The 23,461-nt window shown below is 34.8% G+C and overlaps 1 protein-coding gene across 1 annotated transcript; it reads right to left on the reverse strand.

Annotated features, from left to right (window-relative positions):
• Window positions 1–4,594: 4,594 nt before the first annotated feature.
• On the reverse strand, window positions 4,595–13,993 carry LOC126966029 (eukaryotic translation initiation factor 4E-binding protein). Its single transcript, XM_050809905.1, has 2 exons — window positions 13,795–13,993; window positions 4,595–7,778 (listed from the first exon to the last, which is right to left on the reverse strand). Exons 1-2 carry the CDS (start codon window positions 13,934–13,936, stop codon window positions 7,576–7,578), a joined length of 345 nt encoding a protein of 114 aa, XP_050665862.1. The 5' UTR covers window positions 13,937–13,993; the 3' UTR covers window positions 4,595–7,575.
• Window positions 13,994–23,461: the final 9,468 nt, after the last annotated feature.

Here is a 23,461-nt window from a genome sequence, read left to right on the forward strand (position 1 = left end):
GCAGTATACTAAACAAATGCATCATGCCGAGAAAAAACTTGTTTAACTGCAAACAAAACTTCATTCATAATAGCTCTGGACTGTTAAGTTTAACTAACAGCAAGCATTAGCAACCTACAAGTTAGACTTAAGGATATGTGTAACAGGATAAAGTAGAGTTCATAGCTCCAAATGCTATATTTTCACCACAAAACTTGTCTTAAAAAACCTTGTTTGCGTGTTTTCTGCTTATTCTTCGCCTTAAGTCGCGTGACTGTACAGGCCAATCCAAAACATGGATTTCATGGTCTCGGAGACCGACACCAGCCGCGCGGTATGGGAAGGAGCATTATCGTGCATGAGTACAAATTCCTATTACATCCGGCACTGGTCGACGATTTCCCGAGGGAGACCTGCATGGCCCGTGTATACGGCATCGCCTGTGCTGTCGTCTGCATAGCTATGTATGTTGGAGGTGTCCAACATATCATTGATACGTAAACTTAAGCTTTAACGTAAATTTTAGTTTTGTTTCACGATTTAACAGTTCCCACATATGGGTCGAAGCAGAGAAGAAAACGTATATTTTTTGCATATACGTTCAAGACTACCCCAGTAATAGACAAAACACGGAATACACCGACCGAAAACAAGCGACGGGGAATTCCCCTTCCGTTTGATAGATCGCGCGCACGGATCGATTGATCGCAGTGTTGCTAACCTTATGATCTGATTTTTTTAAATACTAGATAATTTTTATTATTCAAAATATCGTCTATTCTTTCAGTTCGGTTGGGGGCCCTCTGTATCCACGGGGCCCTGGGCTGCAGCTCAAAAAGCCTTTAAGTAGATCCGCCCCTGCTCGGGAAGCCGAAATGATGGAGGTTTTGCGACAAGCGCCTTGTGCCATACACAATCAAAGGCCTTCGCTATATCCAGGCTAACTGTCAGGCCTTTTCCCTTGCTTTCGATAGCCATCTATTAGGTTAGGTATACTTAAAGATGACCTGCCGACCGAAAGCCGTGTCGGTCGTTGATCAACTGTTGACCCTCTGAGCTAGTGGTTAATTGTGCACTCCATGATTTTGGAGAGCAGGGAGGTAATAGCTATAGGCCTGTGGTTTGCCGGATCCGAACTGTCTCCTTTTTTTTTGATCGTATGGACAAGGGCTGACTTCCATGAGTCAGGGACTACGCCTTTTGTATATGAGTGCCGGAATAAACACGTTAGCACCGGCGTCAACTCAGGGGCACACGTTCTAAGCACGATTAGAAAAATACCATCCGGCCCGCTCGACTTCCTAACGTCTAATGAAAATAGAGCTCGCCTAACAGTTTTGTCTGAACTGTACTTCAGGCATAGAACTCTGGCACCGTAGGGTGGTCGCCGTTGTTTTTCCGTTGTCGTCAAAGGTCAAAATGGAGGCAAAAAAAGCGCACAGGTGATCGGCTTTCTTTTTTGCTGTATGGGCCAGCGTGTCATTCCTCATGTGCAACGGCGGCAGGGACGGCTGGTTGAAGTTACCAAGAGCAGCTTTCGACAACGATCAGAACTTACGTGTTCCGGTCGGGTAACTGTAAAGCCGCTCGCCGATTTTGACGATGTGCTTCGATTTCATACGGGCGATTTTCCGCATAAAAAATCTAGAGTCACGGTTATATTTCCTCTTAAACTTTGCAGTTCGGATCCTTTGAGCCCAGCGCCGCAACCCAAGTTCGATACGCCTGATTTTACAGTCAGATGCTGTTTTAACTGACGCATCGAACCAGGGCTGTGATCTGCCACCAATCGGTACTACAGAGCTTAGTATAAAAATATCCATGCTGTGTAGTATCACATCGGATACTGTAACGGCGCGGGCACTAGGATTATCCGAAGGGAAACAAACCTTGCCCCAAGGGTAGAATGCAAAAAAGGAGCGCATCCTATCCCAATCTGCTGACTTGTAGTGCCAAACATGTCATTGATATAAATATAAAAATTACTATTATATTAGGACGAATTACTTGTCATTAGTCTAGCTAGGACGAATTAACGTCTATACTACGTTCGAGAATGGGGATGTAGCATAAGAAGTTAAAACTATTTGGAATACAAAACTCCACAGTACACTGACGTCGTGGTTACTGTAGTTACTGCGACCTGTTTTTTCTTGCAGCAGCTTATGGGTCTTATGTTTAACAAATGCAGGTGTTAGGCTCATTGGACACATCTTTGACGCCTGGGAAGAGACAGAAGGTTTTGTTAATTTTGTGTGAATTTAGTAAAGCATTAGATTGCATTCACCATAGCACTTTACGCCTAAAACTCAAGCATTATTAAGTAAAAAAAAGCTTTTAGTCTTTTCAAATCATATTAAAGTGAAAGAGTTCAAGCAGTCGAGTTAACAGCAAACGGTGTTCGGGTAAACCTGTAAGGAAAGGTGTTCCACAGGGTTGTATTCTCGGTATTTTCTTGTGTCTTATAATAACGACTTAACTTTTGCGGTACACGATAAGCATAAGATAATTAAAGCTTATTTTCAAAGGTTGTTCGTTGATTTGAAACAAGTAATCTTATTTTATCATCATAATTATGGTGGCTTATTACACCAAACCCGACAAAAGTACAAACCACGGTGCTAATAAAGGACGAGAGTCTCTATCGATTTGTAAATAGCTACTTCTTTTCAGAGGTAAACATATCGTATGTGTAAAGGCCCCGTGCAGTTTTTTGGTTTATTTAAAAATACTCATCATCTTAGCACTTTTGGTTTCATCATCATCATCATCAGCCGAAAGACGTCCACTGCTGGACAAAGGCCTCCCCTAAAGATATCCACGACAATCGGTCCTGTGCTGCCCTCATCCAACGTATTCCGGCGATCTTGAGCAGATCGTCGGTCCATCTTGTGGGGGGCCTACCAACATTGCGTCTTCAGGTAAGTGGTCGCCATTCGAGGACTTTACTGCCCCAACGCCCATCTGTCCGTCGAACTGTGTGCCCTGCCCACTGTCACTTTAGTTTCGTTTGGTTTACATAATGTATATTATGTGTTTTCACGTTCAAGCCAATTGTGCTATTAATCATGCGTCGGAACACGTATAGCGTGATAAGCGCCAGTAATTTGTGGTCGGATCATCGGTTTTTATGATAAAAGTTACGAGACGAACAACACGTTCACCTTAATATAGTTAATATCTCCTATTTTATGCCGTATGCGGCGTCTGGCGTAAGCGTCAACGTTCAAGTCCGTGGCTTCTAACGTCTGGACGCAACGCACAGCGTCGGCGGTCAATACGTCTGGCCGCTGGCGTGATGAAGGTGGCTCAGTGGCTACTCGCGAGCGGTAGTGTTTTCGCGATGGATTTGGTGAAACATTTAATGGTATATTTTTTACTACAAGAAGAGACACGAGACGACTGTAGAAGGAGAAAATTACGGGCAACACAGCATCTGTTGGCCACATTGATGCTTATAAATGTTGTTTTTATGATTCTTGTCACTTTTATTATACACTGCATTATAAGATTTTACTGATTCAATCAACAACTCGTGTTTTCCTTCTTCTTCCTTTCCTTTATTAAACCTCACCATTTAGTGTGACGCGGGCGACGACCCTCACGCTGCAATGGTTCGAAATGACTAGAGACGCGGCACGGTGTTCGGATGCCGCGTTCGGCGTCAACACGCCAGCGTCGACGTGTGAAAGAGACCACAACGGTACATTTATACAGTAAGCATTGTGACGCAGCGTACGACGTAACGAGACGTCGCGTACGGCGTAAAATAAGTGACGATAGCCTAAATGAAACGCCGTGCCAATTACGACGCAGTCGAATCCTCACACGAATTCTTGATTAAATCCAGAATTCTGAAGGACATCTCAATTGAGTTCGACACTCTGAGTTATTAGATGTTAGTTAAGTTTCGTTAGTTTTGTAATTTAAGCTATGGTGTCCTTTAAACAAAACACAATCATGCTTGCACATAACTGCTTGACGACAGAAAAAGTGCCGAGGGAAAAATTGTCGGGGACCCAATGCTCTGTGAAGGGCTGGATCACTTGGTGTTGCGGAGAGACGTCGCTTCATTATGTGTCTTCTATCGCATTTATCACGGGGAATGTTCCGAAGGGATGTTTAACCTGTTCCTGCCGCCGAAATCCATCTTCGCACGACACGCCACAAGTTAGGATATCATCCCCGCCATCTAGATGTGGCGGTCCTACACAGTGCGATTTTCAAGGAGATTTCTTCCACGTACTACAAAGCTGTGGAATGAACTTCCTTGTGCGGTGTTCCCGGGACGATACGACATAGGTACCTTCAAAAAAAGCGCATAAAAGTCGGCAACGCTCCTGTGATTCCACTGGTGTTGCAAGAGAATGTGAGCGGTGGTGACCACTTAACACCAGGTGACCCGTACGCTCGTTTGTCCTCCTATTCCATAAAAAAACCTGCACTGGTAAAATTGATCTTATTATTTTGAAGTTCTATAACTATGTAATCGTGACGAAAACTTCAGTGATAACTGCCACTTAGGGATAGTGTATGGGCCATCATAGTGCCTAATTGCTATTGCATTATAGTGTATGGGCCATCTGCCAATTACCAGGAAAAGAAAAACAATATGTGGTTTTAAGATTTTATTTAATTGCACCAAAATATAGTTATCATTGACACTCACAGCAAGACGATTTTATACAAAATACTTAAATAAGTATCTACTCAGTGTAATTGTAATTATTATAGCCCTCGTCAAACTCCTAGATTGGTCTGAAGTTGCAACGCGCGGCACACCTGTACCGCACCTTCCTCAAATACATTCGCAACTTCGAAGCAAACTAGAAGTTTGGCAAAGGGCATTAAAGGAATAAGATTAATAAAGGAATTTGTTTGAAGCAAATTGTTCAAATATTTGTTAAATATATCAGTAAATTAGGACCCAATTTAATAACGCTATACGTAAACTGATTTTCTCAACCAAACAAAAAGTTAAAAATGACGTAATGAAAAAAGTTCAACAAACCTCCATTAAATGGATCAAAATTTAAATCTATACGGCTGTACGGTTAGGTAACAGGAACCCATGCAGTATTGAAATATAAGTACTTATATATAACTCTCATGAGATTGCTGCACATGAAACAAAACTCACAAACTCAACGCATAACTTGATCAAACTACAAATATTAAAACAAATCCTTCAGTCCAATTGTGCGTTAAACGCGATGGTACCCATTAATGTAACCTCTATAATATACTCAAGCATTCCATTAAAAATTCGAAAAATTCAAATATTTACAATTTTAGCGCAAAAAGGCGTTTAAAACGCGCTGAAGATCATTCACACGAAACTATAAAATTGCCTTAAAATACATTATACTAAGCCAAACGCAATGTATCAGTCAAAGAATAGCTATGCCATTCTAATACTAACATAAAATCTATACAACTGTATTGTCAATCTGCTAAAATATTATTCATGATAATCTTACGGCCGTTTTCAATATTGTATCTCTAGTTACGGATAAAATGCTGTCACCGTTTAATAACAAGATCTTATCTTTGCACAGTTAAATCCAATATAGTTTGTTATTAGTTAAAGTCCAATATTATCTGTCGATAGGTTATTGAAATGTAAGTAAGCGTAAAAGGATACATTGGTCTACCTCTAGTAAGTTAAACTAAGGATAGATAGGTTATTGAAAATGGCCGTTAGTCAAACTAGGTAAGGGAACAAGACCTTTACTTATTCATCCTGATAAACCAAAAGTTCTAAGCGGCATCGTAACTGTGCTCGTCACTTTGAAATATGAGATGGTAACTCTCATTAGCCCAATAATTTCACGAGCTACCGCTGAAACACTAAGGCTGGGTTGCACCTAACTAAGGAATAAGAAACATGTTAAAGTACCGGCTAATAGCGCTATTTATAACGAGAGCAAAATTTAAAGAAGTTAACATCTTGACTGTTGCTTCTCAATATATTCTTGATATGTGCATAGGCATATAAGTGAATTTGCTAGAAACTGCCATAACTATAATGTTAACACCAGGAACTGACATAAACTTATAATGCCTACTACTCGGCTAAGTTGAGTTAGTAAGTCTTTTGTGAAATCAGAAAATGTTTAAAACAAAAGTATTACGTTATTCAAAAGAATTGTTAAAAACGTTTTTGTGGTAAAGGTTACTATAACATAAATGACTTTCTTAATGATACCACACATTGGGAATAGGGAGACCGCCCTCAGGCTATTAAATAATAAGTTTAATTGTACAATATGACTTTGTTAACATTTTTTTTTGATGAAAAAGAAATCCCGCTGAGTTTGTTGGTCCCGTTCTTCTCGGGTCTGAGGAATTCGTTTTGGAATGGGTGGCTATTTTTATTTCAATTTGAATTTGAATATGACGTCATAGTTTTAACTGTTATTCTTAATATGATGTGAAATAGACTTTATTGATAAGAAAGAATATTCGATATTGACTTCATATTTAACTGTAACTATGCCAAGAAATCGGATGGTGCAACACATTACGCAGTGTGTGTTAAAGCCAACGTTACTGTAAACGTTAAATTTGGCTTAAAATTAAACTATAACAGCTAATATGATGCAACCCAACCTTATAGTGCTTTCAAACTACTGCTTGACGACAGAGTAAGGCACCATCTAGCGGCCGACAAGTGCAAACAAGTCTCCCGCATAATAGAATGATCATATTTGAAAGTTTTTAATTACGATTGACTAGAGACAATAATAATCTGAGAGAGATAATATTTTGTGCTCTATTTGACTTAGCAATGAACTTAATACACCACTTAATATTAGGAATTTAAGAGAATATCGAATTAATTTTATGTCAGTGCAATTCCTGTAAAAGTAGAATACTTCCACGTTAGTAAACTAATTATTAAAAAGTGCTAGTAACTATTTCATCTATAAAAAATCATTTAATAATAATTAAAAGATGACTATAGGCTAACAATTTAGCAGCGCATAGACTAAGAAATCGTGCGAGAGAAAAGAACATCTCTAACGAAGATAGAACAAAATAAAAAAGCAACAGGGAATCTAAAACTGTAACCGATTTTGATTGAAGTCGTAAATAGTTTGCTACGATTGGAATTAGCTCCTTAATATCAGGCTGTCTCGTCGATTATACGCTAGTGTAATCTAACTTACAAGTCTATGTTTATTGCAGTATTTTAATAGTAAGAAAATTAATCAGTAATGACTCATATAGATCACATTTTCATTAAATGTTAAACACTTCTCTATATCATCTATATTGAAGTTCAGTAAATAATTAAAAAATTGTAATTGTTATTTAAATTATTGTGTTAAAAAAACTTACATGATCTGTTTTTATTTTTAAGTTACTTTAACAATACATTACACATTATTGTAAGAGTTTATCGATTCAAGTTAATGAAATATTAATGTGAAATTTAACCCATTCTTCACTTAAAAATCTTAGTTACCAGGTCATAAAATTCAAAAAAAAAATTATTTCACATTATCAGCTTTTTTCTCGACTCCACTCAACCCAGACCATATAATATTTATAACAGAGGAAGGCACTGATGATAACAATAACTTAACACTATTAGAGATCCATGGAGAACGTTTCTTGTGACTCGTCAAACGATATGGAATTGGATCGCGGCTTGTTAGTAGTGTTCAGATGAGGTACCGGGCCCGCAGGATCCTTCAACATGGCTGCCGGCAATGGACATTTCGGTGGCGTTCTCGAGTTCGGTGACTGACTCAATGACATCAGGAAAGACCTTTCGTATACTATTCTAGTACCTGTAATAGAAAAGAAAATAAAATTAAAATAGCAAATAAGTAAAAATTTTATGTAACGAGATTGAATCAATGCCCAATGTGTTGTGTATCAGCATTGTACAAATACTTCACGATTAAAATGACTAGTAAGTGGTAACTGACTTTCGTGTATTTTCTTACCACGAAGTCTAATTTTTCCAAATAAACCGAAGAATGACTAGAGCCAATTAAAAAAATATTAAGGATGAATGAAATATGAGTTGAATAATAACTATGAGTCAACTTTACTATATTTGTAGCTTCATCACTCAGAGTTCAGACCAAAACAGAAACCGTCAACACGCCTAATAAATACCATAGATAATACCAGGGGGGTGCAACTTCCCATTGGCACATGATGAAAATTTGCATTGAAAGTGCTACCATCTATTCTATTAGGTACGCTGTAAATTCATCACGATGGCGATCATTTTACATACATGATAGATGGAGCGATATCAAAAACTCACTTATTAAAGTCATTCTTATCGCCTTATATTGGGACGCGTGAATTGAAATTTCCAAACAAACTTCTATCGTTGGTAAGCTAATGTCGTCCTCCTGGACGGACAGCGTGTACGGATAAGGTGAGTTACCGTCGGTAATTTTATTGGGACAGAAAAGTCAACGATAGTTACGACTTTTATCTCAAGACTGAAGAGATAGAATGTATTTACACGTTTACCGGCTTGTTATGGTGCCTCACTGTTATGTAAGGTGACACGGAGTGCTTATTTTTTTCTCGTCCGTGTGTTGTGGTATGTACTATGTAGTAGCCGTTGATATGTGTAATGATCCATTACGATAACACAAACATTAATTACATTTTGTATTGTGTTTGTAAACAACTGGTGACGTCATCTTAGCAATATTGACAACGCGTGTAGAATTATATTAATAAATTAAAATTATTATTTATATTGTAACTCGTATGAGGAACCTTTTTCTAGGCGATATCACGGGCCAGGTTCATTTTAAGCATCCATTTATAATCTATCTTATGTATATGTCTTTTGTGCGTCTGTTTTAACTGAACTTCTCCTAAACGGCTGGACCGATTTTAATAAAACTTTCTGTGTGTCTTCAGGTGGATTCGAGAATTGTTTAGATTTACAATTGAACTACCTCCTAAACGGCTGCACCGATTTTGATGATGTTTTTGTGTGTTCCAGTGAACTTGAGATTGGTATGTGTCTTCAGGTGGATTCGAGAATGGCTTAGAATCACAATTGAACTACCTCCTTAACGGCTGGACCGATTTTGATGATTTTTATGTGTGTTCAAGTGAATTTGAGATTCGTTTAGATTCTCAATTCCATCCATATAATATAAATTCTGATGCTCATGTGTATGTTAGTGAACTCCTCCTAAAGGCTGGACTGATTTTTCAAATTTAGGACGTGTGTACAGGACAACGTCTGTAGGATCCACTAGTATATATTATGTAGATTTACATTTATTGTAAGGAGTTTATTTATTATTGTACGATTGTTGGGTTTAATAAATAAATAAATAAATGTGGCTTCCATTTATTATGATTTGCATACCATTCCGGATGTGGACAGGCATATATTTCGTGAATAATTTTAATAAATAAGTGGGCTCTGATTACATTCAATGACCATTAAAGAAGGTACTATGGGTAAAACATTTGAAAGTATCATTCAAATAAAATACTTTTCAAAGGATTAAAACACGTTTTACTGTTTCTTTCTTTACATTAGGTTTTTGCGTAAGTTACAATTTCAATATTTGTGCTGCAGAAAAGAGCAATTCGAGCAGTCTATAAAATGCGTTTAAGGGATTCATTGAGAGAAAAGTTTAGTGAAATAAATATTATGACAGTACACTGCCAGTACATATACTAGAACCTCCTATACGCCCATAAAAATGAACTTGAGATTCGTTTAGATTCTCAATTCCGTTCATATAATATAATTCTCCTGCTCATGTGTATGTTAGCGAACTCCTAACGGCTGGACCGATTTTTCAAATTTAAGACGTGTGTACAGGACAACGTCTGTCGGGTCCACTAGTGTATGTATAAAAACCAAATTTTCTTGTTATATCAGATTTATTTTAAGCAACCATTTATAATCTATGTGAATATATCGATACTTATTTTTTTGTTAAGTATAGTTAGGTACATAATGAAGAATGACAAAAAGCAAAATAAGTATCTTAAATAACTTAATTCCAAACAAATAAAATATTAGTCATAATAAGCCCTTTTATAAACATGGTCTAATACTCTTGTACAGATCTAAATTAAAAAATATAAATCGGCCTACAATCCGTGTGATAGGTGGGTTAACAATTTGACAGATTGCATCTTTGATTCCATAATTATTTCTATTTTGTGTGTCTGTTAAGATAAAATGTCTAGTAAATTTTTTCTGCGAATTTATCATGTTAAGTTACACTTTACCATGCCGTAAAAGGAAAAAAAAAATTGAAAAAGAAAAGTATCGTCTGCGAGGAAACTGAAGGCAAATTCACTAAGTAATATGTCTGTTTACACGGACGAGTAAATAAAGAAGGACTCCGCGCCGTGATATTAGCAAGTGAAGCACCGTTATGCTAGTGTGTGTGCGGTTACGGGAGATACTCAATTTTTCTCTCTTAAATAATCATATATGGCCACAAATGCATATATATTATCGTTTTTACACTTTTTCACAACGCATGACGGCATTTTTAAATTATTTTATTGAGACGCAAACTGATCTGTCACAGACGATGACAATTCTTATAATGGCTGCCTATCGGCCTGTAGTAGTGTAAGTGTGTGCGTGGGGCTATGTATTTACACGTTAATCGGCTTGTTTTGGTGATACACTGTTATGTAAGGTGACACGGAGTCCTTATTTTTTTACTAGTCCGTGAATTAACATAAGTTTTGGAGTTACTAGTTTGCTACTCACAAATTTTTTTGAATAATTTTGTGCAATATTATTTAATATCTTATAATGATTTTGTTTTGTGTTAAAATGTGTTAAAATAAATATACATTTGATAGAATGATAGGTAGGTCTATGTAAACCACATGATACCTGATAACAATAAATGATAATACTTAACTTGAAAAGTGGAACAAGATTTCGACTCCTTCTTACATTTTTATGCTATTTTTAAATCTGATAATACCAGGGCAAGCTTTATTCAGGCTTTATAAACTAATAATTTAGGGGTACTATGGCTTATTGTCAAAAGTATTTTTATTTTAAAACGTAAGCTCAATTTAAAAAATCCTATAAATAAAGTTGAATTTAAAAAATATTTGTTTTGACTGGCCGGCTGTAAATAAAGGTATCGGTAATAAAAATGTATGAATTCTTTTAATCTTTTCCAATTTGTTAAATACTCTTTGTTCATATAGCATCAAAATATAAATAAGTATTATTATAGGCTAAGCACCGGACCGTCGGATGCTCTAGCCGTACCAAGCAGGGGGGTTCAACTTCCCTACATTGACACATGAAAAAAATTGCATTGAAAGTGCTGCCACCTATTCTATTAGGTACGCTGCAACTTCACCACGAAGGCGATAATTTAACATACATGATAGATGGATAGATAGAGCTAGTGATAGCAAAGAACTCACTTAACTTACTTATTAAAGACTTGACTATCGTGTTGTAATCATTAAATGGCTCTCCTTGTTTGAAGGTGACTGCTGAACTTAATTAACGAATAAAAATATCCACCTACACCAAACAAACATCAATATTCAATATGCATTCAATACGGTCTACAACTGCAATAGTAAAAACTATAAACATAATTATCGCCATCTAGCGACGGTACGCTAAGAGCGTAAAAATAGCGCAGCGCCATCTCTTGGCCTGGGTACACTGATTATACAAAACAAAAACATGACTTGCACATCTATCTCAAGGATATAGTGTATTATCTATGGTACCAAGTCCGGCCATGTGTTTAGGATATAACTATTAACCTCTTTTTATCGTAGGTACATTGGCTTGTATATAAATAACACACTCGTAAACGACCTTGATTTCAATTGGCGACCCATTTTAATCGTTAACACGCGGAAGTTTTCATGACTATGTAAATAAATCTCATTTACACAAATATATTTAGGTACAAAACAAATAAATCGTGTCTATTAAGATGACCTTCGCTTTATCATGGTTTATAATTTGTAACCTACAGCGTTGGAGACCAAGGACAATGAACACGTGAGTCGAATTAATTTGAAATACGGCGACATTTTTTTTTCTTTATCATTTAGGTAAGTTATAAACATTCAAACCTATTAATATTAACTTTATAGCGGTTAATGATGATGCCTATAACCATATTATTTATTTATTTATTTCATTTATTCAGGATATAACTAGTCACAATTCAAAAACTTTACACTATTTTAGGAGACCTATAGTTCCATAAAATAATTTTATAACTACTTAATAACTTGTAAGTTATAACAAAGCACTCACACTGTAGTGTGAGTGCTTTGTTATAAATAAAATAATATGTTTTTAAATGCAAATAAACTGATAAAATATAAAACTTATAAAATACAAAACTTAATATATTACGATATCAAAATAAAACAGAAAGATTTACTTATGCTACTTATGTTTAGACATGGCTTCTTTAATCATAATTTTGAATTTTGCAAACGGCAAGTGAAAAATATCTAAATTTCCAAATTTTTCACTAAAAAGTTTACAAGCTCGTCTATTATGAGTTAAAGTTAAAATTTGTTACCCTTTTGGTTATTGTCGCCATAAAACTCCTTTTTAAAACTATAAATGACTAAAGTGACGAGTAGGTATCTACAACTGTAATGCCGCGGCCGCTGACAGTTTTAACTTTTTCAAGGATCCTAAGCGGTATTGCATTGGCAGGGTTTATAACTTATTAGATAAACATCTTTATTTTTATGAAAATAAGGGACGAAACGAGCAGGACGTTCAAGCTGATGGTAATTGATACGCCCTGCCCATTACAAGGCGGTGCCGCTCAGTATTCTTGAAAAATTCCAAGTATTCTGAACGGCACTACAACTACGCTCGTCGCCTTTAGACATAAGATGTTAAGACTCATTTGCCCAGTAATTTCACTAGCTACGGCGCCCTTACCGAAAAACAGTAATGCTTACACATTACTGCTTCACGGCAGAAATAGGCGCCGTTGTGGTACCCATAATCTAGCCGGCATCCTGTGCAAAGGAACCTCCCATTGGTAAAATTTACTAAACACTTTTACTAACAAAATCAATAAAAGAATCCAGAAATCGTGTAGCATGCTAAATATATTCGCTCTTAAATTCTATCTAAAACTTTAAACAGCACACGTTGTTCAGAGCACCTCTATACAATAATGATAGTAATACGTACTCTTGTTTTGATAACCGCTAGAACACGTGAGCTGTCATGTCCGCCTGTCGCCTGTATATAGGTTATGTAACGCAACACGAAAATACTACACACGTGGTCGGTTATTATATAATAATATTACACTCATCTTGTCTGTCTTTATACACAGCTATGAAGACACTACGAAAACATACTTAATCACGATTCTAGATCTTTGGCCAGGGTCTAGGTCAATGTAAAGTATTTTTTAACACTTTGAATAAGTTCACAAAAAGATAATAATATGACAGTATTACATAATATTGATTGAAAATTGCTCTTGGATAATGGATTAGCATCCCGTGGCATAAAAACAAAACAAAAATAATTTCCCTATCTATTTTATTCTCTTAATATAAAAATTATTATATTATAGTCATATTTATCATATCTTTCGAAGAATTAGTTATATATATTTTAAAATTACATTAACGCAAAAGAGGTCACGGATTTTAGTGCTCATTTACGCCCTGCCCATTTGTAACACTAAAGGTACCTATATTTATTAAAAGAATGTATACCCATAGGTTCAAATAAAACATTGAAAGAATTTTAATTAGTGAACTTAATATTATATTTCTTATCATAAAATGTAGAGCATGGATAATTACCTCCAGGTGTGGTTGAATATATGGTACCGCCAGGAGTACTGGAGTAGACATCAGGCATTTGTGATGGATCCGTTATGTGGACCCTCCTCGTAGGGATGGCCTGGCTATTGGTAGCCTGTCTTGCGATCGGTGAGGCCGACATATTTCAACACAAACACAACACTTGTTAATACTTAATTGTAAGAAAGACTGAGCAGAGTCAAGCCGGCTTCTAATATAAATACGTTCGTGCGAGCTACACCCACACATCGATACCGCGCTGTTAACACACTACACATTTTTAGTATCAATCATAGAACAATCATAGTTTTTATTTTTATGCCTAATTTTTGGCGAAATTTTATAGCTGATTTTATTTGTTTAAACATAACCGCATTTCTATATTATACCCAATGTTAATGCTTAATGGTATGGGTTTGTTTTGAATTATGTATTTGTTTTTTAAATAATTATATACAGATGGGTAGGCGGATGTTATGGACCTCATTTTGCCATGTTGCAGAATAATTAATATCAGTATCGTCTAATAAACTATGAGTATAGGTGTTATTAGTAGGTTGGAGTTAAACTATAAACTTCTACACGTTGAAAAATAGACAAAATAAAATATTATGCACTGAATAGTTGGGACTCTTATACAATATTCTGAAGAAATTGTAAAGTCACAAGTAAAATTTTTAGCCTGTTTTCTTCTTCTATTATGCGTCTATCTACTATGAAAAATATTTACCCACTAATGTGTAATTAAATTATGCAGGTCTGTAACCGTTAAGTTAAAATAAAAATAAAGTTTTTTATAAATGTAGAAAAACCATCGATCGATTCGCTATAAGCTATTAATATAAATAAAATATATTATATGATGAATGAAAATCCAAAGGCATAATATGAGTTTCAAAATATATCTTTAATGTAATTAATCTTTGGACTCGCTCTATCAGCTTACACACACGCACACATGTAAACAAACCTAATGCGTAGTATTTTTTATTTTTAACAGAGCCATAAAGGCGACAAAATGTACTAGCAATGTGATTAATAATTATTAGGCAAACATTCTGCACTGTTTAATGTCTGGCGAGGTTGTTAGTTAATAAATATTTAACATTTTCTAGTAAAATATACACATAATAAGCATTTATAGGTACATTTATATAGATGCTGTTTTGTACGCATAAATAACGTAACTTAATTAAGAACCATATTTTATATTACCTGATGAAATGACCCTGGTGGCTTGGGCACGGGAAAGGGCGATTGTATGCGACTTGCGTCGACACTCTGGCTCCTTCTCATGTCCAAGTTACGTGAGTTGGTACTGAGGCTGCTGCTTCGACTGCCGAAGACAGCAAGCGTCGCAAATATGTTGGTCTTAATGATTCTTACATATTTGTGCCGTTTGGTGTCGAGACTGTTGGCCCGTGGGGCCCAGAGGCGCGGAGAATGTACAAAGTACTATCTTCGCGCCTCAATAAGGCTACTGGAAACCCAAGCGCTGCCAGCTATTTCGGTCAACGGATCAGCCTAGCTATCGAACCTAGAAATGCTGCCAGTATTCTTGGTACACTTGGATTTACCAGTGGTAGGCTCCTTTGCACAGGATATCGGCTAGATTATGGGTAGCACAACGGCGCCTATTTCTACCGTGAAGCAGTAATCTGTAAGCATTAGGTAGGTTTCGGTCTGAAGGGCGCCGTAGCTAGTGAAATTACTGGGCAAACGAGACTTAACATCTTATGTCTCAAGGTGACGAGCGCAATGTAATGCCGCTCAGAATTTTTGGGTTTTTCAACAATCCGGAGCGGCACTGCATTGTAATGGGCAGAGCGTATCAATTACCATCAGCTGAACATCCTGCTCGTCTCGTCCCTTATTTTTATAAAAAAAAAAAAACAACAATGATAGATTTATTTATATATGAGGAGGCAAACGGGAGAGTGGCTCACGGGATAGGAGTGGTGAGGCAACCGCCCATGAATATCCTCAACAACAGTTGTCAGGAGATGCGTTGCCGGCCTTTGAGGTGGGAGTATGCTCTTCTCTTGGTCCCTAGGTCGTATCGGTTCGGGAAACCAGCAGCCGGTACCTAATTGATTCCACAAAGTGGTTGTACGAGGCAAGAAATATCTTGCAAAACGAGCAATAGAATATCAGACGTCAATGTGATACGGGTGATATTTTGCATTTTGACGTAAAGTCCAGTGGTGGAATTCAGCCGCTGGAATCAACGCGAATAGCTCCTGTGAACACTCCCCGTGATAAATGCGGTAGAAAATGCAGAGAGAACCCAAACCTCTAAGCAACACTAAATAGTCCAGCCGATCGGTACTAGCAGTATTGTAAATATACTTCATAAGTTTTGTTTTGTTTTAATTAGAATATGTATTCTAATAGAATAGAATAAATAATTTATTGCTAACAAGACCATCAACACACAATTAAATAAGTAACAAAACAGAATGTTTAATAAAGTCTTAAACACAATAAAATGAATTAAAAAATACTATACATTACATAAAAAAGAAAAAAACTACGCCAACGTAAGGTACTTACTGTGCATCTGTGATTGTTACCAAACGGAACTAATTCAGTAAGATTTACCTACTGGTGTCGCATTCATGTGACTCCAGGAGTAGCAGCAAGTTGTCATTAATTATAAAATCTATAGTTACATTAATTAATAGAGCGAAGCGAAGCGAAGCTAAGCGGAGCTCATAGAAAGCTTTCAAAATTTTCTAGGTTATTGTCGAGACAGAATAATGAATTTCGACTTGATTCAATTATTATAATCAAAAACAACCATGATTTACAAATTATTCTAAATTAGCACGCGCTATTTATATTTATCAAAAAATTAAGCCGATTGATCAAATCACAATAAGTTTTAATTGTATCACTGCTATCAATCGAGAGTGATTAGACTGCCAGGTTCTTAGTTATTGAATTTGCACACAAGTTTCTCATATTGTGACCAAATAAGGTGCTAATTCCTCATGTACTAATATGGATTATGGCGCCAAAGTCCTATAAGATTCTTTTTATTGTTTTTGTTTGGATTAATTTTGATTTGTTTTTGTACACAGACTTAGTTTACCTCGCTTCGTTCAAATACACGCCGCAGGGAAGCGGTACGGCGAGCGATTGCGGCATCATAGTTACATTCTTACATGCTTTACCAGTGTGAGTCAACTATTTACAATAACAATAATGCATTACAATAATAATTGTAAACATATTTACAAGACATACACTCGTTTATATACATATTAATCAATAATAAAATAAAAACAAAAACACTGGTAATTATTGGATTTATTGAGGTGTGGAAAAACTAGGTCAGAGAATATTTAATACTGACCGCTAGGTTACAGTAAGTTTTTCTTTGTAGGGTATTCCTAGTATTTATAAAAAAGCATTTTGACGACGTTTGCGTGGTATTGGTACTTACCTACTTGTCTATTATTATATAATGTACTCTGTGCTGTCTATCGACCTGCACGGCCCATAAACGAAGCGTTGAGGTACCTAGTGCTCTCGATGTCAAAGAAGCCAATGAAAACAAAACTGATTTTTTTTTATTTATATCTCACTTACAGGTAAATCTGTCTATCATAGGTGTAACAGACAGCCCCTTGTGCAGAGTATTCACGGAGGCAGAGGGAACGCCAGAACACGTGCTTATGGAATGCAGCAGTGTGGCCGATCAACGGGCACAAATACTCGAATCACCAGCATCGCTTCCGGATGCCTGCAGAAACTAAAACGACTGCTAGACTTCTGGAATGATCTGGGCTGGTTGGAGTAAGAAGACATTTAAAAAATGCACAATGGCCGAATCAAGAGGCTAAGTGTGTAATCAGCCCAGCTAAACTAACTAACAGGTTAATATGAGTGCACTTAATAATCTGTGAGGCCAATAAAATAAAGGTATAACAATAACAATTAATCTGTTTAACATATCTAGTAATAACATTTAAAAATCTTTTCTGGACGTTTGTGTGTGGCTAGGTGTAAGTAGTTGTTGGCGGGGAATTTGATCGAAAAAAAAATATCATAATGGAATATTTTTTTATCATCTAAAGTAACAATACAATGCGGACTAGATTGGGATTATTCGATCGCGGGTCTTCTCGATCTTCGATCCTTATTTTATCATGTTTCAAGAATTTAGAGTGTCTCATTCACTGTCATGAACTCATCTATTTATGCCTATATAATAATATAGGGTTTCACTTTACTGTTCTGTTAATTTTAAGGGTTATGCGCGCTGGTGTAGGTACCTGCTTAATAATACTGTATTGTACTTTAACCCCCTTATTCATAATTGTCCGCTAACTTTAAACAGCCGCTTAGGAGTGTTTTTTCTCATTCTGACTAGGTCTGAATAGGTCAATAGAAGAAGACAGAGTGAGAATTAGCAATGCTTTAAGTTAGCAGACTATTATGAGTAAGGGGGTAAGTATGTACTCAATAACATTTTTTTTACTTACTCGTGTAAGTCATTTAGTAATTGACGTTTGTGTATTTATTTGTTGGATCACTTTGCATATATTGTAAAATGATTTGTAAAATTAATTTGAAAATAAGAATCCGCAACATCATTCAGTTTTGAAAAGAGCAACGTTAGACTTTCTTGCTCGTTCTTCTCTAAGGAAATCTGCCTTCCAAACGAGCTGTAAGAAAAAAAATTTACATATTTCAAGTATAATGCAATATACCTACGAAATAAAAATGTTTTTGTTTGTTTGTTTGTTTATAGTATTCAACTTTAGTTAAGGCTCCGGATCTTTGGGTCGTACGTACATTACGTAGTTATTAAGGTCCTTTTGCAATACGCTACGACATGGGTTACCGTACAAAATACGGGTGACATGATAGGTATTATCAGTATTATTTATAACCTACGCAAACATCCATCGAAGGGATGGTCCGTGCTATCATAACATTATTTTATTGTTCCTTATTTGTATGGCTCGAAAAGGATCGCAGTCGAAAACTATTGTCAATTTTTAGTTAACCCGTTAGGAGCCCCTAAGTAACAACCGCATATCTATACTAATATTATAAAGCTGCAGTGTTTGTTTGTTTGAACGCGCTCATCTCTGGTACGACTGGTTCGATTTGAATGATTCTTTCAGTGTTGGGTAGTCCATTTAGTCCATTATTTTATTTCCATCGAGGAAGGCTATAGGCTATGTTTTTTTTAGGTTTAAAATAACTTCTCCCTGTCGTGTAATTCTGTAGAGACAAAGGTATGTATTTAAAATTTAAAATTTCGTAGAACGAATTATACTTATTGTTTTATTATAAGAGCATGCAACACTTATAATAATAATTATAGTCACTTAGACATTTTTCATAGCAGCTATCGAACTTTTACTAAAAAAATTAAAGAATATCTTAAACATCCTTAAAATATGTCCAACCGATAAATTTGATAAATTTTGTTTCATTTGTATTTTTGTGTACTTTTTTCGCCTTATGTTTAATTGCATATAAAATCGTTATATTTTGTATTATATTCACTCCTACTTTGTTTATATTTAAGTGGAAACTTTATAGTCTTGAGTAATATAAATTATGTGTTACAATGTGTATATAACTTAAGCTGTTTGTTTTCCAATAAATAAATAAATAAATAAAAATAAATAAAAACAAAAGGTATTAAATTTAGAATAACTTTACTTCATGTTTATTACTAACACAGTATTAGCTTCCCGCCATTTTTTTAAAGCTCAACTTCAACGAAGTGGTGTTCACATTCACGACATTCACGAGTATAATTTTTTATCTATATGAATAATTAATTTTTTATTTTGATAAATTTATGTAGGTGACATGGCCAACGATTTTCACTGTGTTGATAGAAAAAAAAAATCAATATTAACGATAGCGATATAACACACAAAACATATCTACTTATTTACATTTGGGATAGCAACACAGCGGAGTAAATACGACACAGAGACCAAAGTTCCTTTTTAAAAGCCAACGTCATTTCAACGTGTACATAAATCAGTGAGAATATCTGATAATACAAAAACTTAGATTGTTCTAATGTTATGCTTGATTTGATAATGGTTAATTAATATAATTGCGAAATTATCTAGCGATGTGGCTCTCATAGGGGTATAGAAGCAAAGAGCATTCTCCATAGTAGTTAATTTTACAAAAATAAATAAAAACCTGCAACTCTAAAGATACATAAATTTATTAACAGTATGTTTTGTTAAATTGCTGTCTTTGTTTTGATTGCTCATTATTGACCATAGATTACTATTGGATAAAGGCGTATCTGGTACTGCCATTTTGACAGATGACTAGGTTTCATTCAATACAACTAGATGGCGCTATTAGGCAAGTTTATGAAAAATGTGGAGATTGCCACCTTTGCTTCCATTTTGCTTTTAATCCCCTATTACTTATGACACAAGTAACCATAGAGGAGTGTGGAACTACTATTGAAAGAAATAATATTGTAATGAGCTGTATCTAATATATATTATAATATAAATATATAAATAATATATATTGTAATAATCTAATATATATTATAATATAAATAACAATAATAAGTAAATTATGATTTAAATACCTTTTTATTTCGCCCACCTTGCCTATTTTTACTAATAACGAGTTATTTTATTCCAACTTATAGCTGCACGGTACTATAATAATAATCATTTATTTCGGATTCATCCATTCATGAGATTATATCTAGAGTTGTAAATAACTGATCCTATAGTAAAATCATAAAAATTCTCAATCTTCTGAACGCAAATCTCAAAAATTATGTCCCTAATAAATTTTTTAAATTTATTTATCATATTACATATTACTGATATACAAATTAGGCGAACTTAGCATCTATAAAACAAAGGTTACAAAAATACGTTCTAGGGAGACCTGATTTTCAATGGAATTCTATGTGAATTTTTTGAACCTTTTTGCCTTGAAGCTATTGCATTGGATCCTGACACCCTAGAAGCCTACACTAATAGATTCCTAACTAGATTATGGGGGTCTGTAGGTACGTAATGTGGTTGCTGAAGAATAAAATTTGTAACGCCATTTTTGTGCTTTATTATATACAGACAAATTATCAAAATTATTTAAATACTTATATCATTTATACGTCCAGATAGAGTATGACAGCTGTAAAAACATCGAAAAAAATTGAGTTTAGAACTAACATCTCTTTTGAGAAAGTCACTCACACTAACACAAAATGCTATACAAATCGCGAGTGTAAGACGTAGCTTGTCACGCACACTAAAGTAATATTACTGGCCTGTTTTTATCAGTTGACTAACAGCAAGAGACGTATAAATCATCTTAGTTTAAATATATATAACACTCGCTTTAATCAAAGAAAATACTAAAGTAGAAAATGTATGAATTGCTGAATAAAGTGATTGATATCATCATAAAATACAGCCTAAGATTGAGCCTGCTATATAATGTTCACTTATCAATAAGTGATGCGATTATACTCTATTTTGCTGATTTTGACAATTTTATTCGAATAGGACTAAAACAAATTGATTTAATTCTACTAATACCATTCGCTCTGCGAGAATTCTACTCTTGCGACGATACCTTGATCTTTGTCGACTCCTATCAACATATACACCGACCGTAGTATAACGTTGAATAATAATAAAATCTGTGTCAGTGCCGATTATGCGACCAGTTTATATTCAGCATGAACAGCCGTCTGCTGTACTTTTAGTTTTTGTATTTGGAATGATAGAATCTTTGATGAAATTTTCACCTTAGAGTATATAACCTAAATGAGACCCCCGTGGGAATATTCTCACAAGAGCAGACATTTTAGAATACTTTTGCTACAGCAGCTACAATTGCTTTTTTGTAATTTCTTTAATTAATAAATTATTTCTTTAATAATAGCTGTAGATATCGAATGTTTTTTTTAATTCAAATTAATATCTTAATACTCATAAATAATGTAATGCTTAAGTAATTTTGGCTGTTAAAGTCACAATTACAATAATTGTGACTTTGTAAAATTATGCAATATCGATGTGTGTTTAAAATAATCATTTATATTATTATTATTTAATTGTAATCAGTTTGTATGCACTATCTAAACAAAAATAAAAGCAGTGATCCAATTTGAGTGATTTGATGTTTTGCCAAAAAAATTTGACTGTGCGCACCACAAAACTATACCACTGGAACATTGATTAAATATGACGGAGTAAAAAATATTTAAATTAAATGGTTCAAGGTAGGCGGCAAACCAGGTACCTGTAGGAATAGATGTTTCAAAGTCAAAGTCAAAGTTAAAGTTTTTATTTGCATAAACATGTTAGATTGATGTTACATAAATATTATTAAGTACATGTTTACCACATTTATGACGTGCAAATTTTAGTAAATACATTTCTAAATCATTACTTACAATAATATAAATTTAACAAAAGATTAGTAGTAGTATTATATAGTATATAATCAAGTTTTTTGTTGAAAATATTCGTCTAATGAATATAAGCAGTTTTTACAAAGGTATATTTTCAATTTAGATGAGAAATTCCTATTTGACGATACCTCTCTTATTATTTTTGGGATTATAGATTTTTATGCACATACACAAACAGTTTCTCTGAAATAATGTAGTTCTACAGCAAGGGGTCCCTGGATCTGAAAAGAGAAGTGTTTTCATGTTTACTAAATTCGCAAATTTTTTTTCGAACAAACATACAGCACTCAAATATGTATAATTCAACAATTGTTAATAAGTTATATTTTTTAAATACGGGTTTGCAGCTTTCAAGGGGTCCTTTTCCCGCTGCAGCCCTCAAACATTTTTTTTTGCGCTATTAAGACTCTATTTATTTCTGTTGAGTTACCCCATATTATGATCCCATACCTAATTATAGACTCCACGTAAGCGTGGTAGGCCGATAAAGCCGCTTTTTCCGAGGGCATTGTTTTCTTCTTGATCCTACCTTGGTTTTTTTATATAAATTAACAATTTTTTGGTAGGCAATTTCTCTTATTTTAATTTTGAAGCGATGTGCAGATGGACGAATGGTGAACATTGCAATTTCGAAAAATTAAGGTCGTTTTTTGAGACGAATAATAATCTTCTTTTAAAACACAGTGTGGTATCGGCTTCTTCGATCAAATATAATTAGTAGTTAAACGACTGAAGTTTGAAACAAACCTACGTACTACTACGGTCCAGGTATCACGGTCTTAAAATAAAAAAAATTACATATGGGATTATTAGACATATTAGATATTATCGTACGAAATTATGTTGTAACAGAATTTTATTTAAAAAGAGAAGAAGTATGCTGAGTTTCTTGCGCCCGTTCTTCTCAGGTCTGAGATATACATTTTCGAATGTTTTTGACGTTATATAAGTGATATAAAATCCTATTTTGAATAATAATATTTCTATTTTAAAAACATTCAATAGACCCAAACATATAGCTCAACTTGCAGATACACCTAGTTCTGCAGCATACACTGTTAGAAAGTTTTTTTTTGTGGTCAACGCCCCTTATTACATCTCAGATAGGTTAAATACTCAAAGGCATTTTATGTAATACGAATATAATAATATGTACGATTCTCGTACTTGAATACCTTTATAAGTATCAGCATTTTTAATTGCGGTAGATATAAATTTCGCGAA

The sequence above is a fragment of the Leptidea sinapis genome, chromosome 9, assembly GCF_905404315.1.
Source record: "Leptidea sinapis chromosome 9, ilLepSina1.1, whole genome shotgun sequence".
In the NCBI taxonomy this organism is placed as follows: Eukaryota; Metazoa; Arthropoda; class Insecta; order Lepidoptera; family Pieridae; genus Leptidea; species Leptidea sinapis.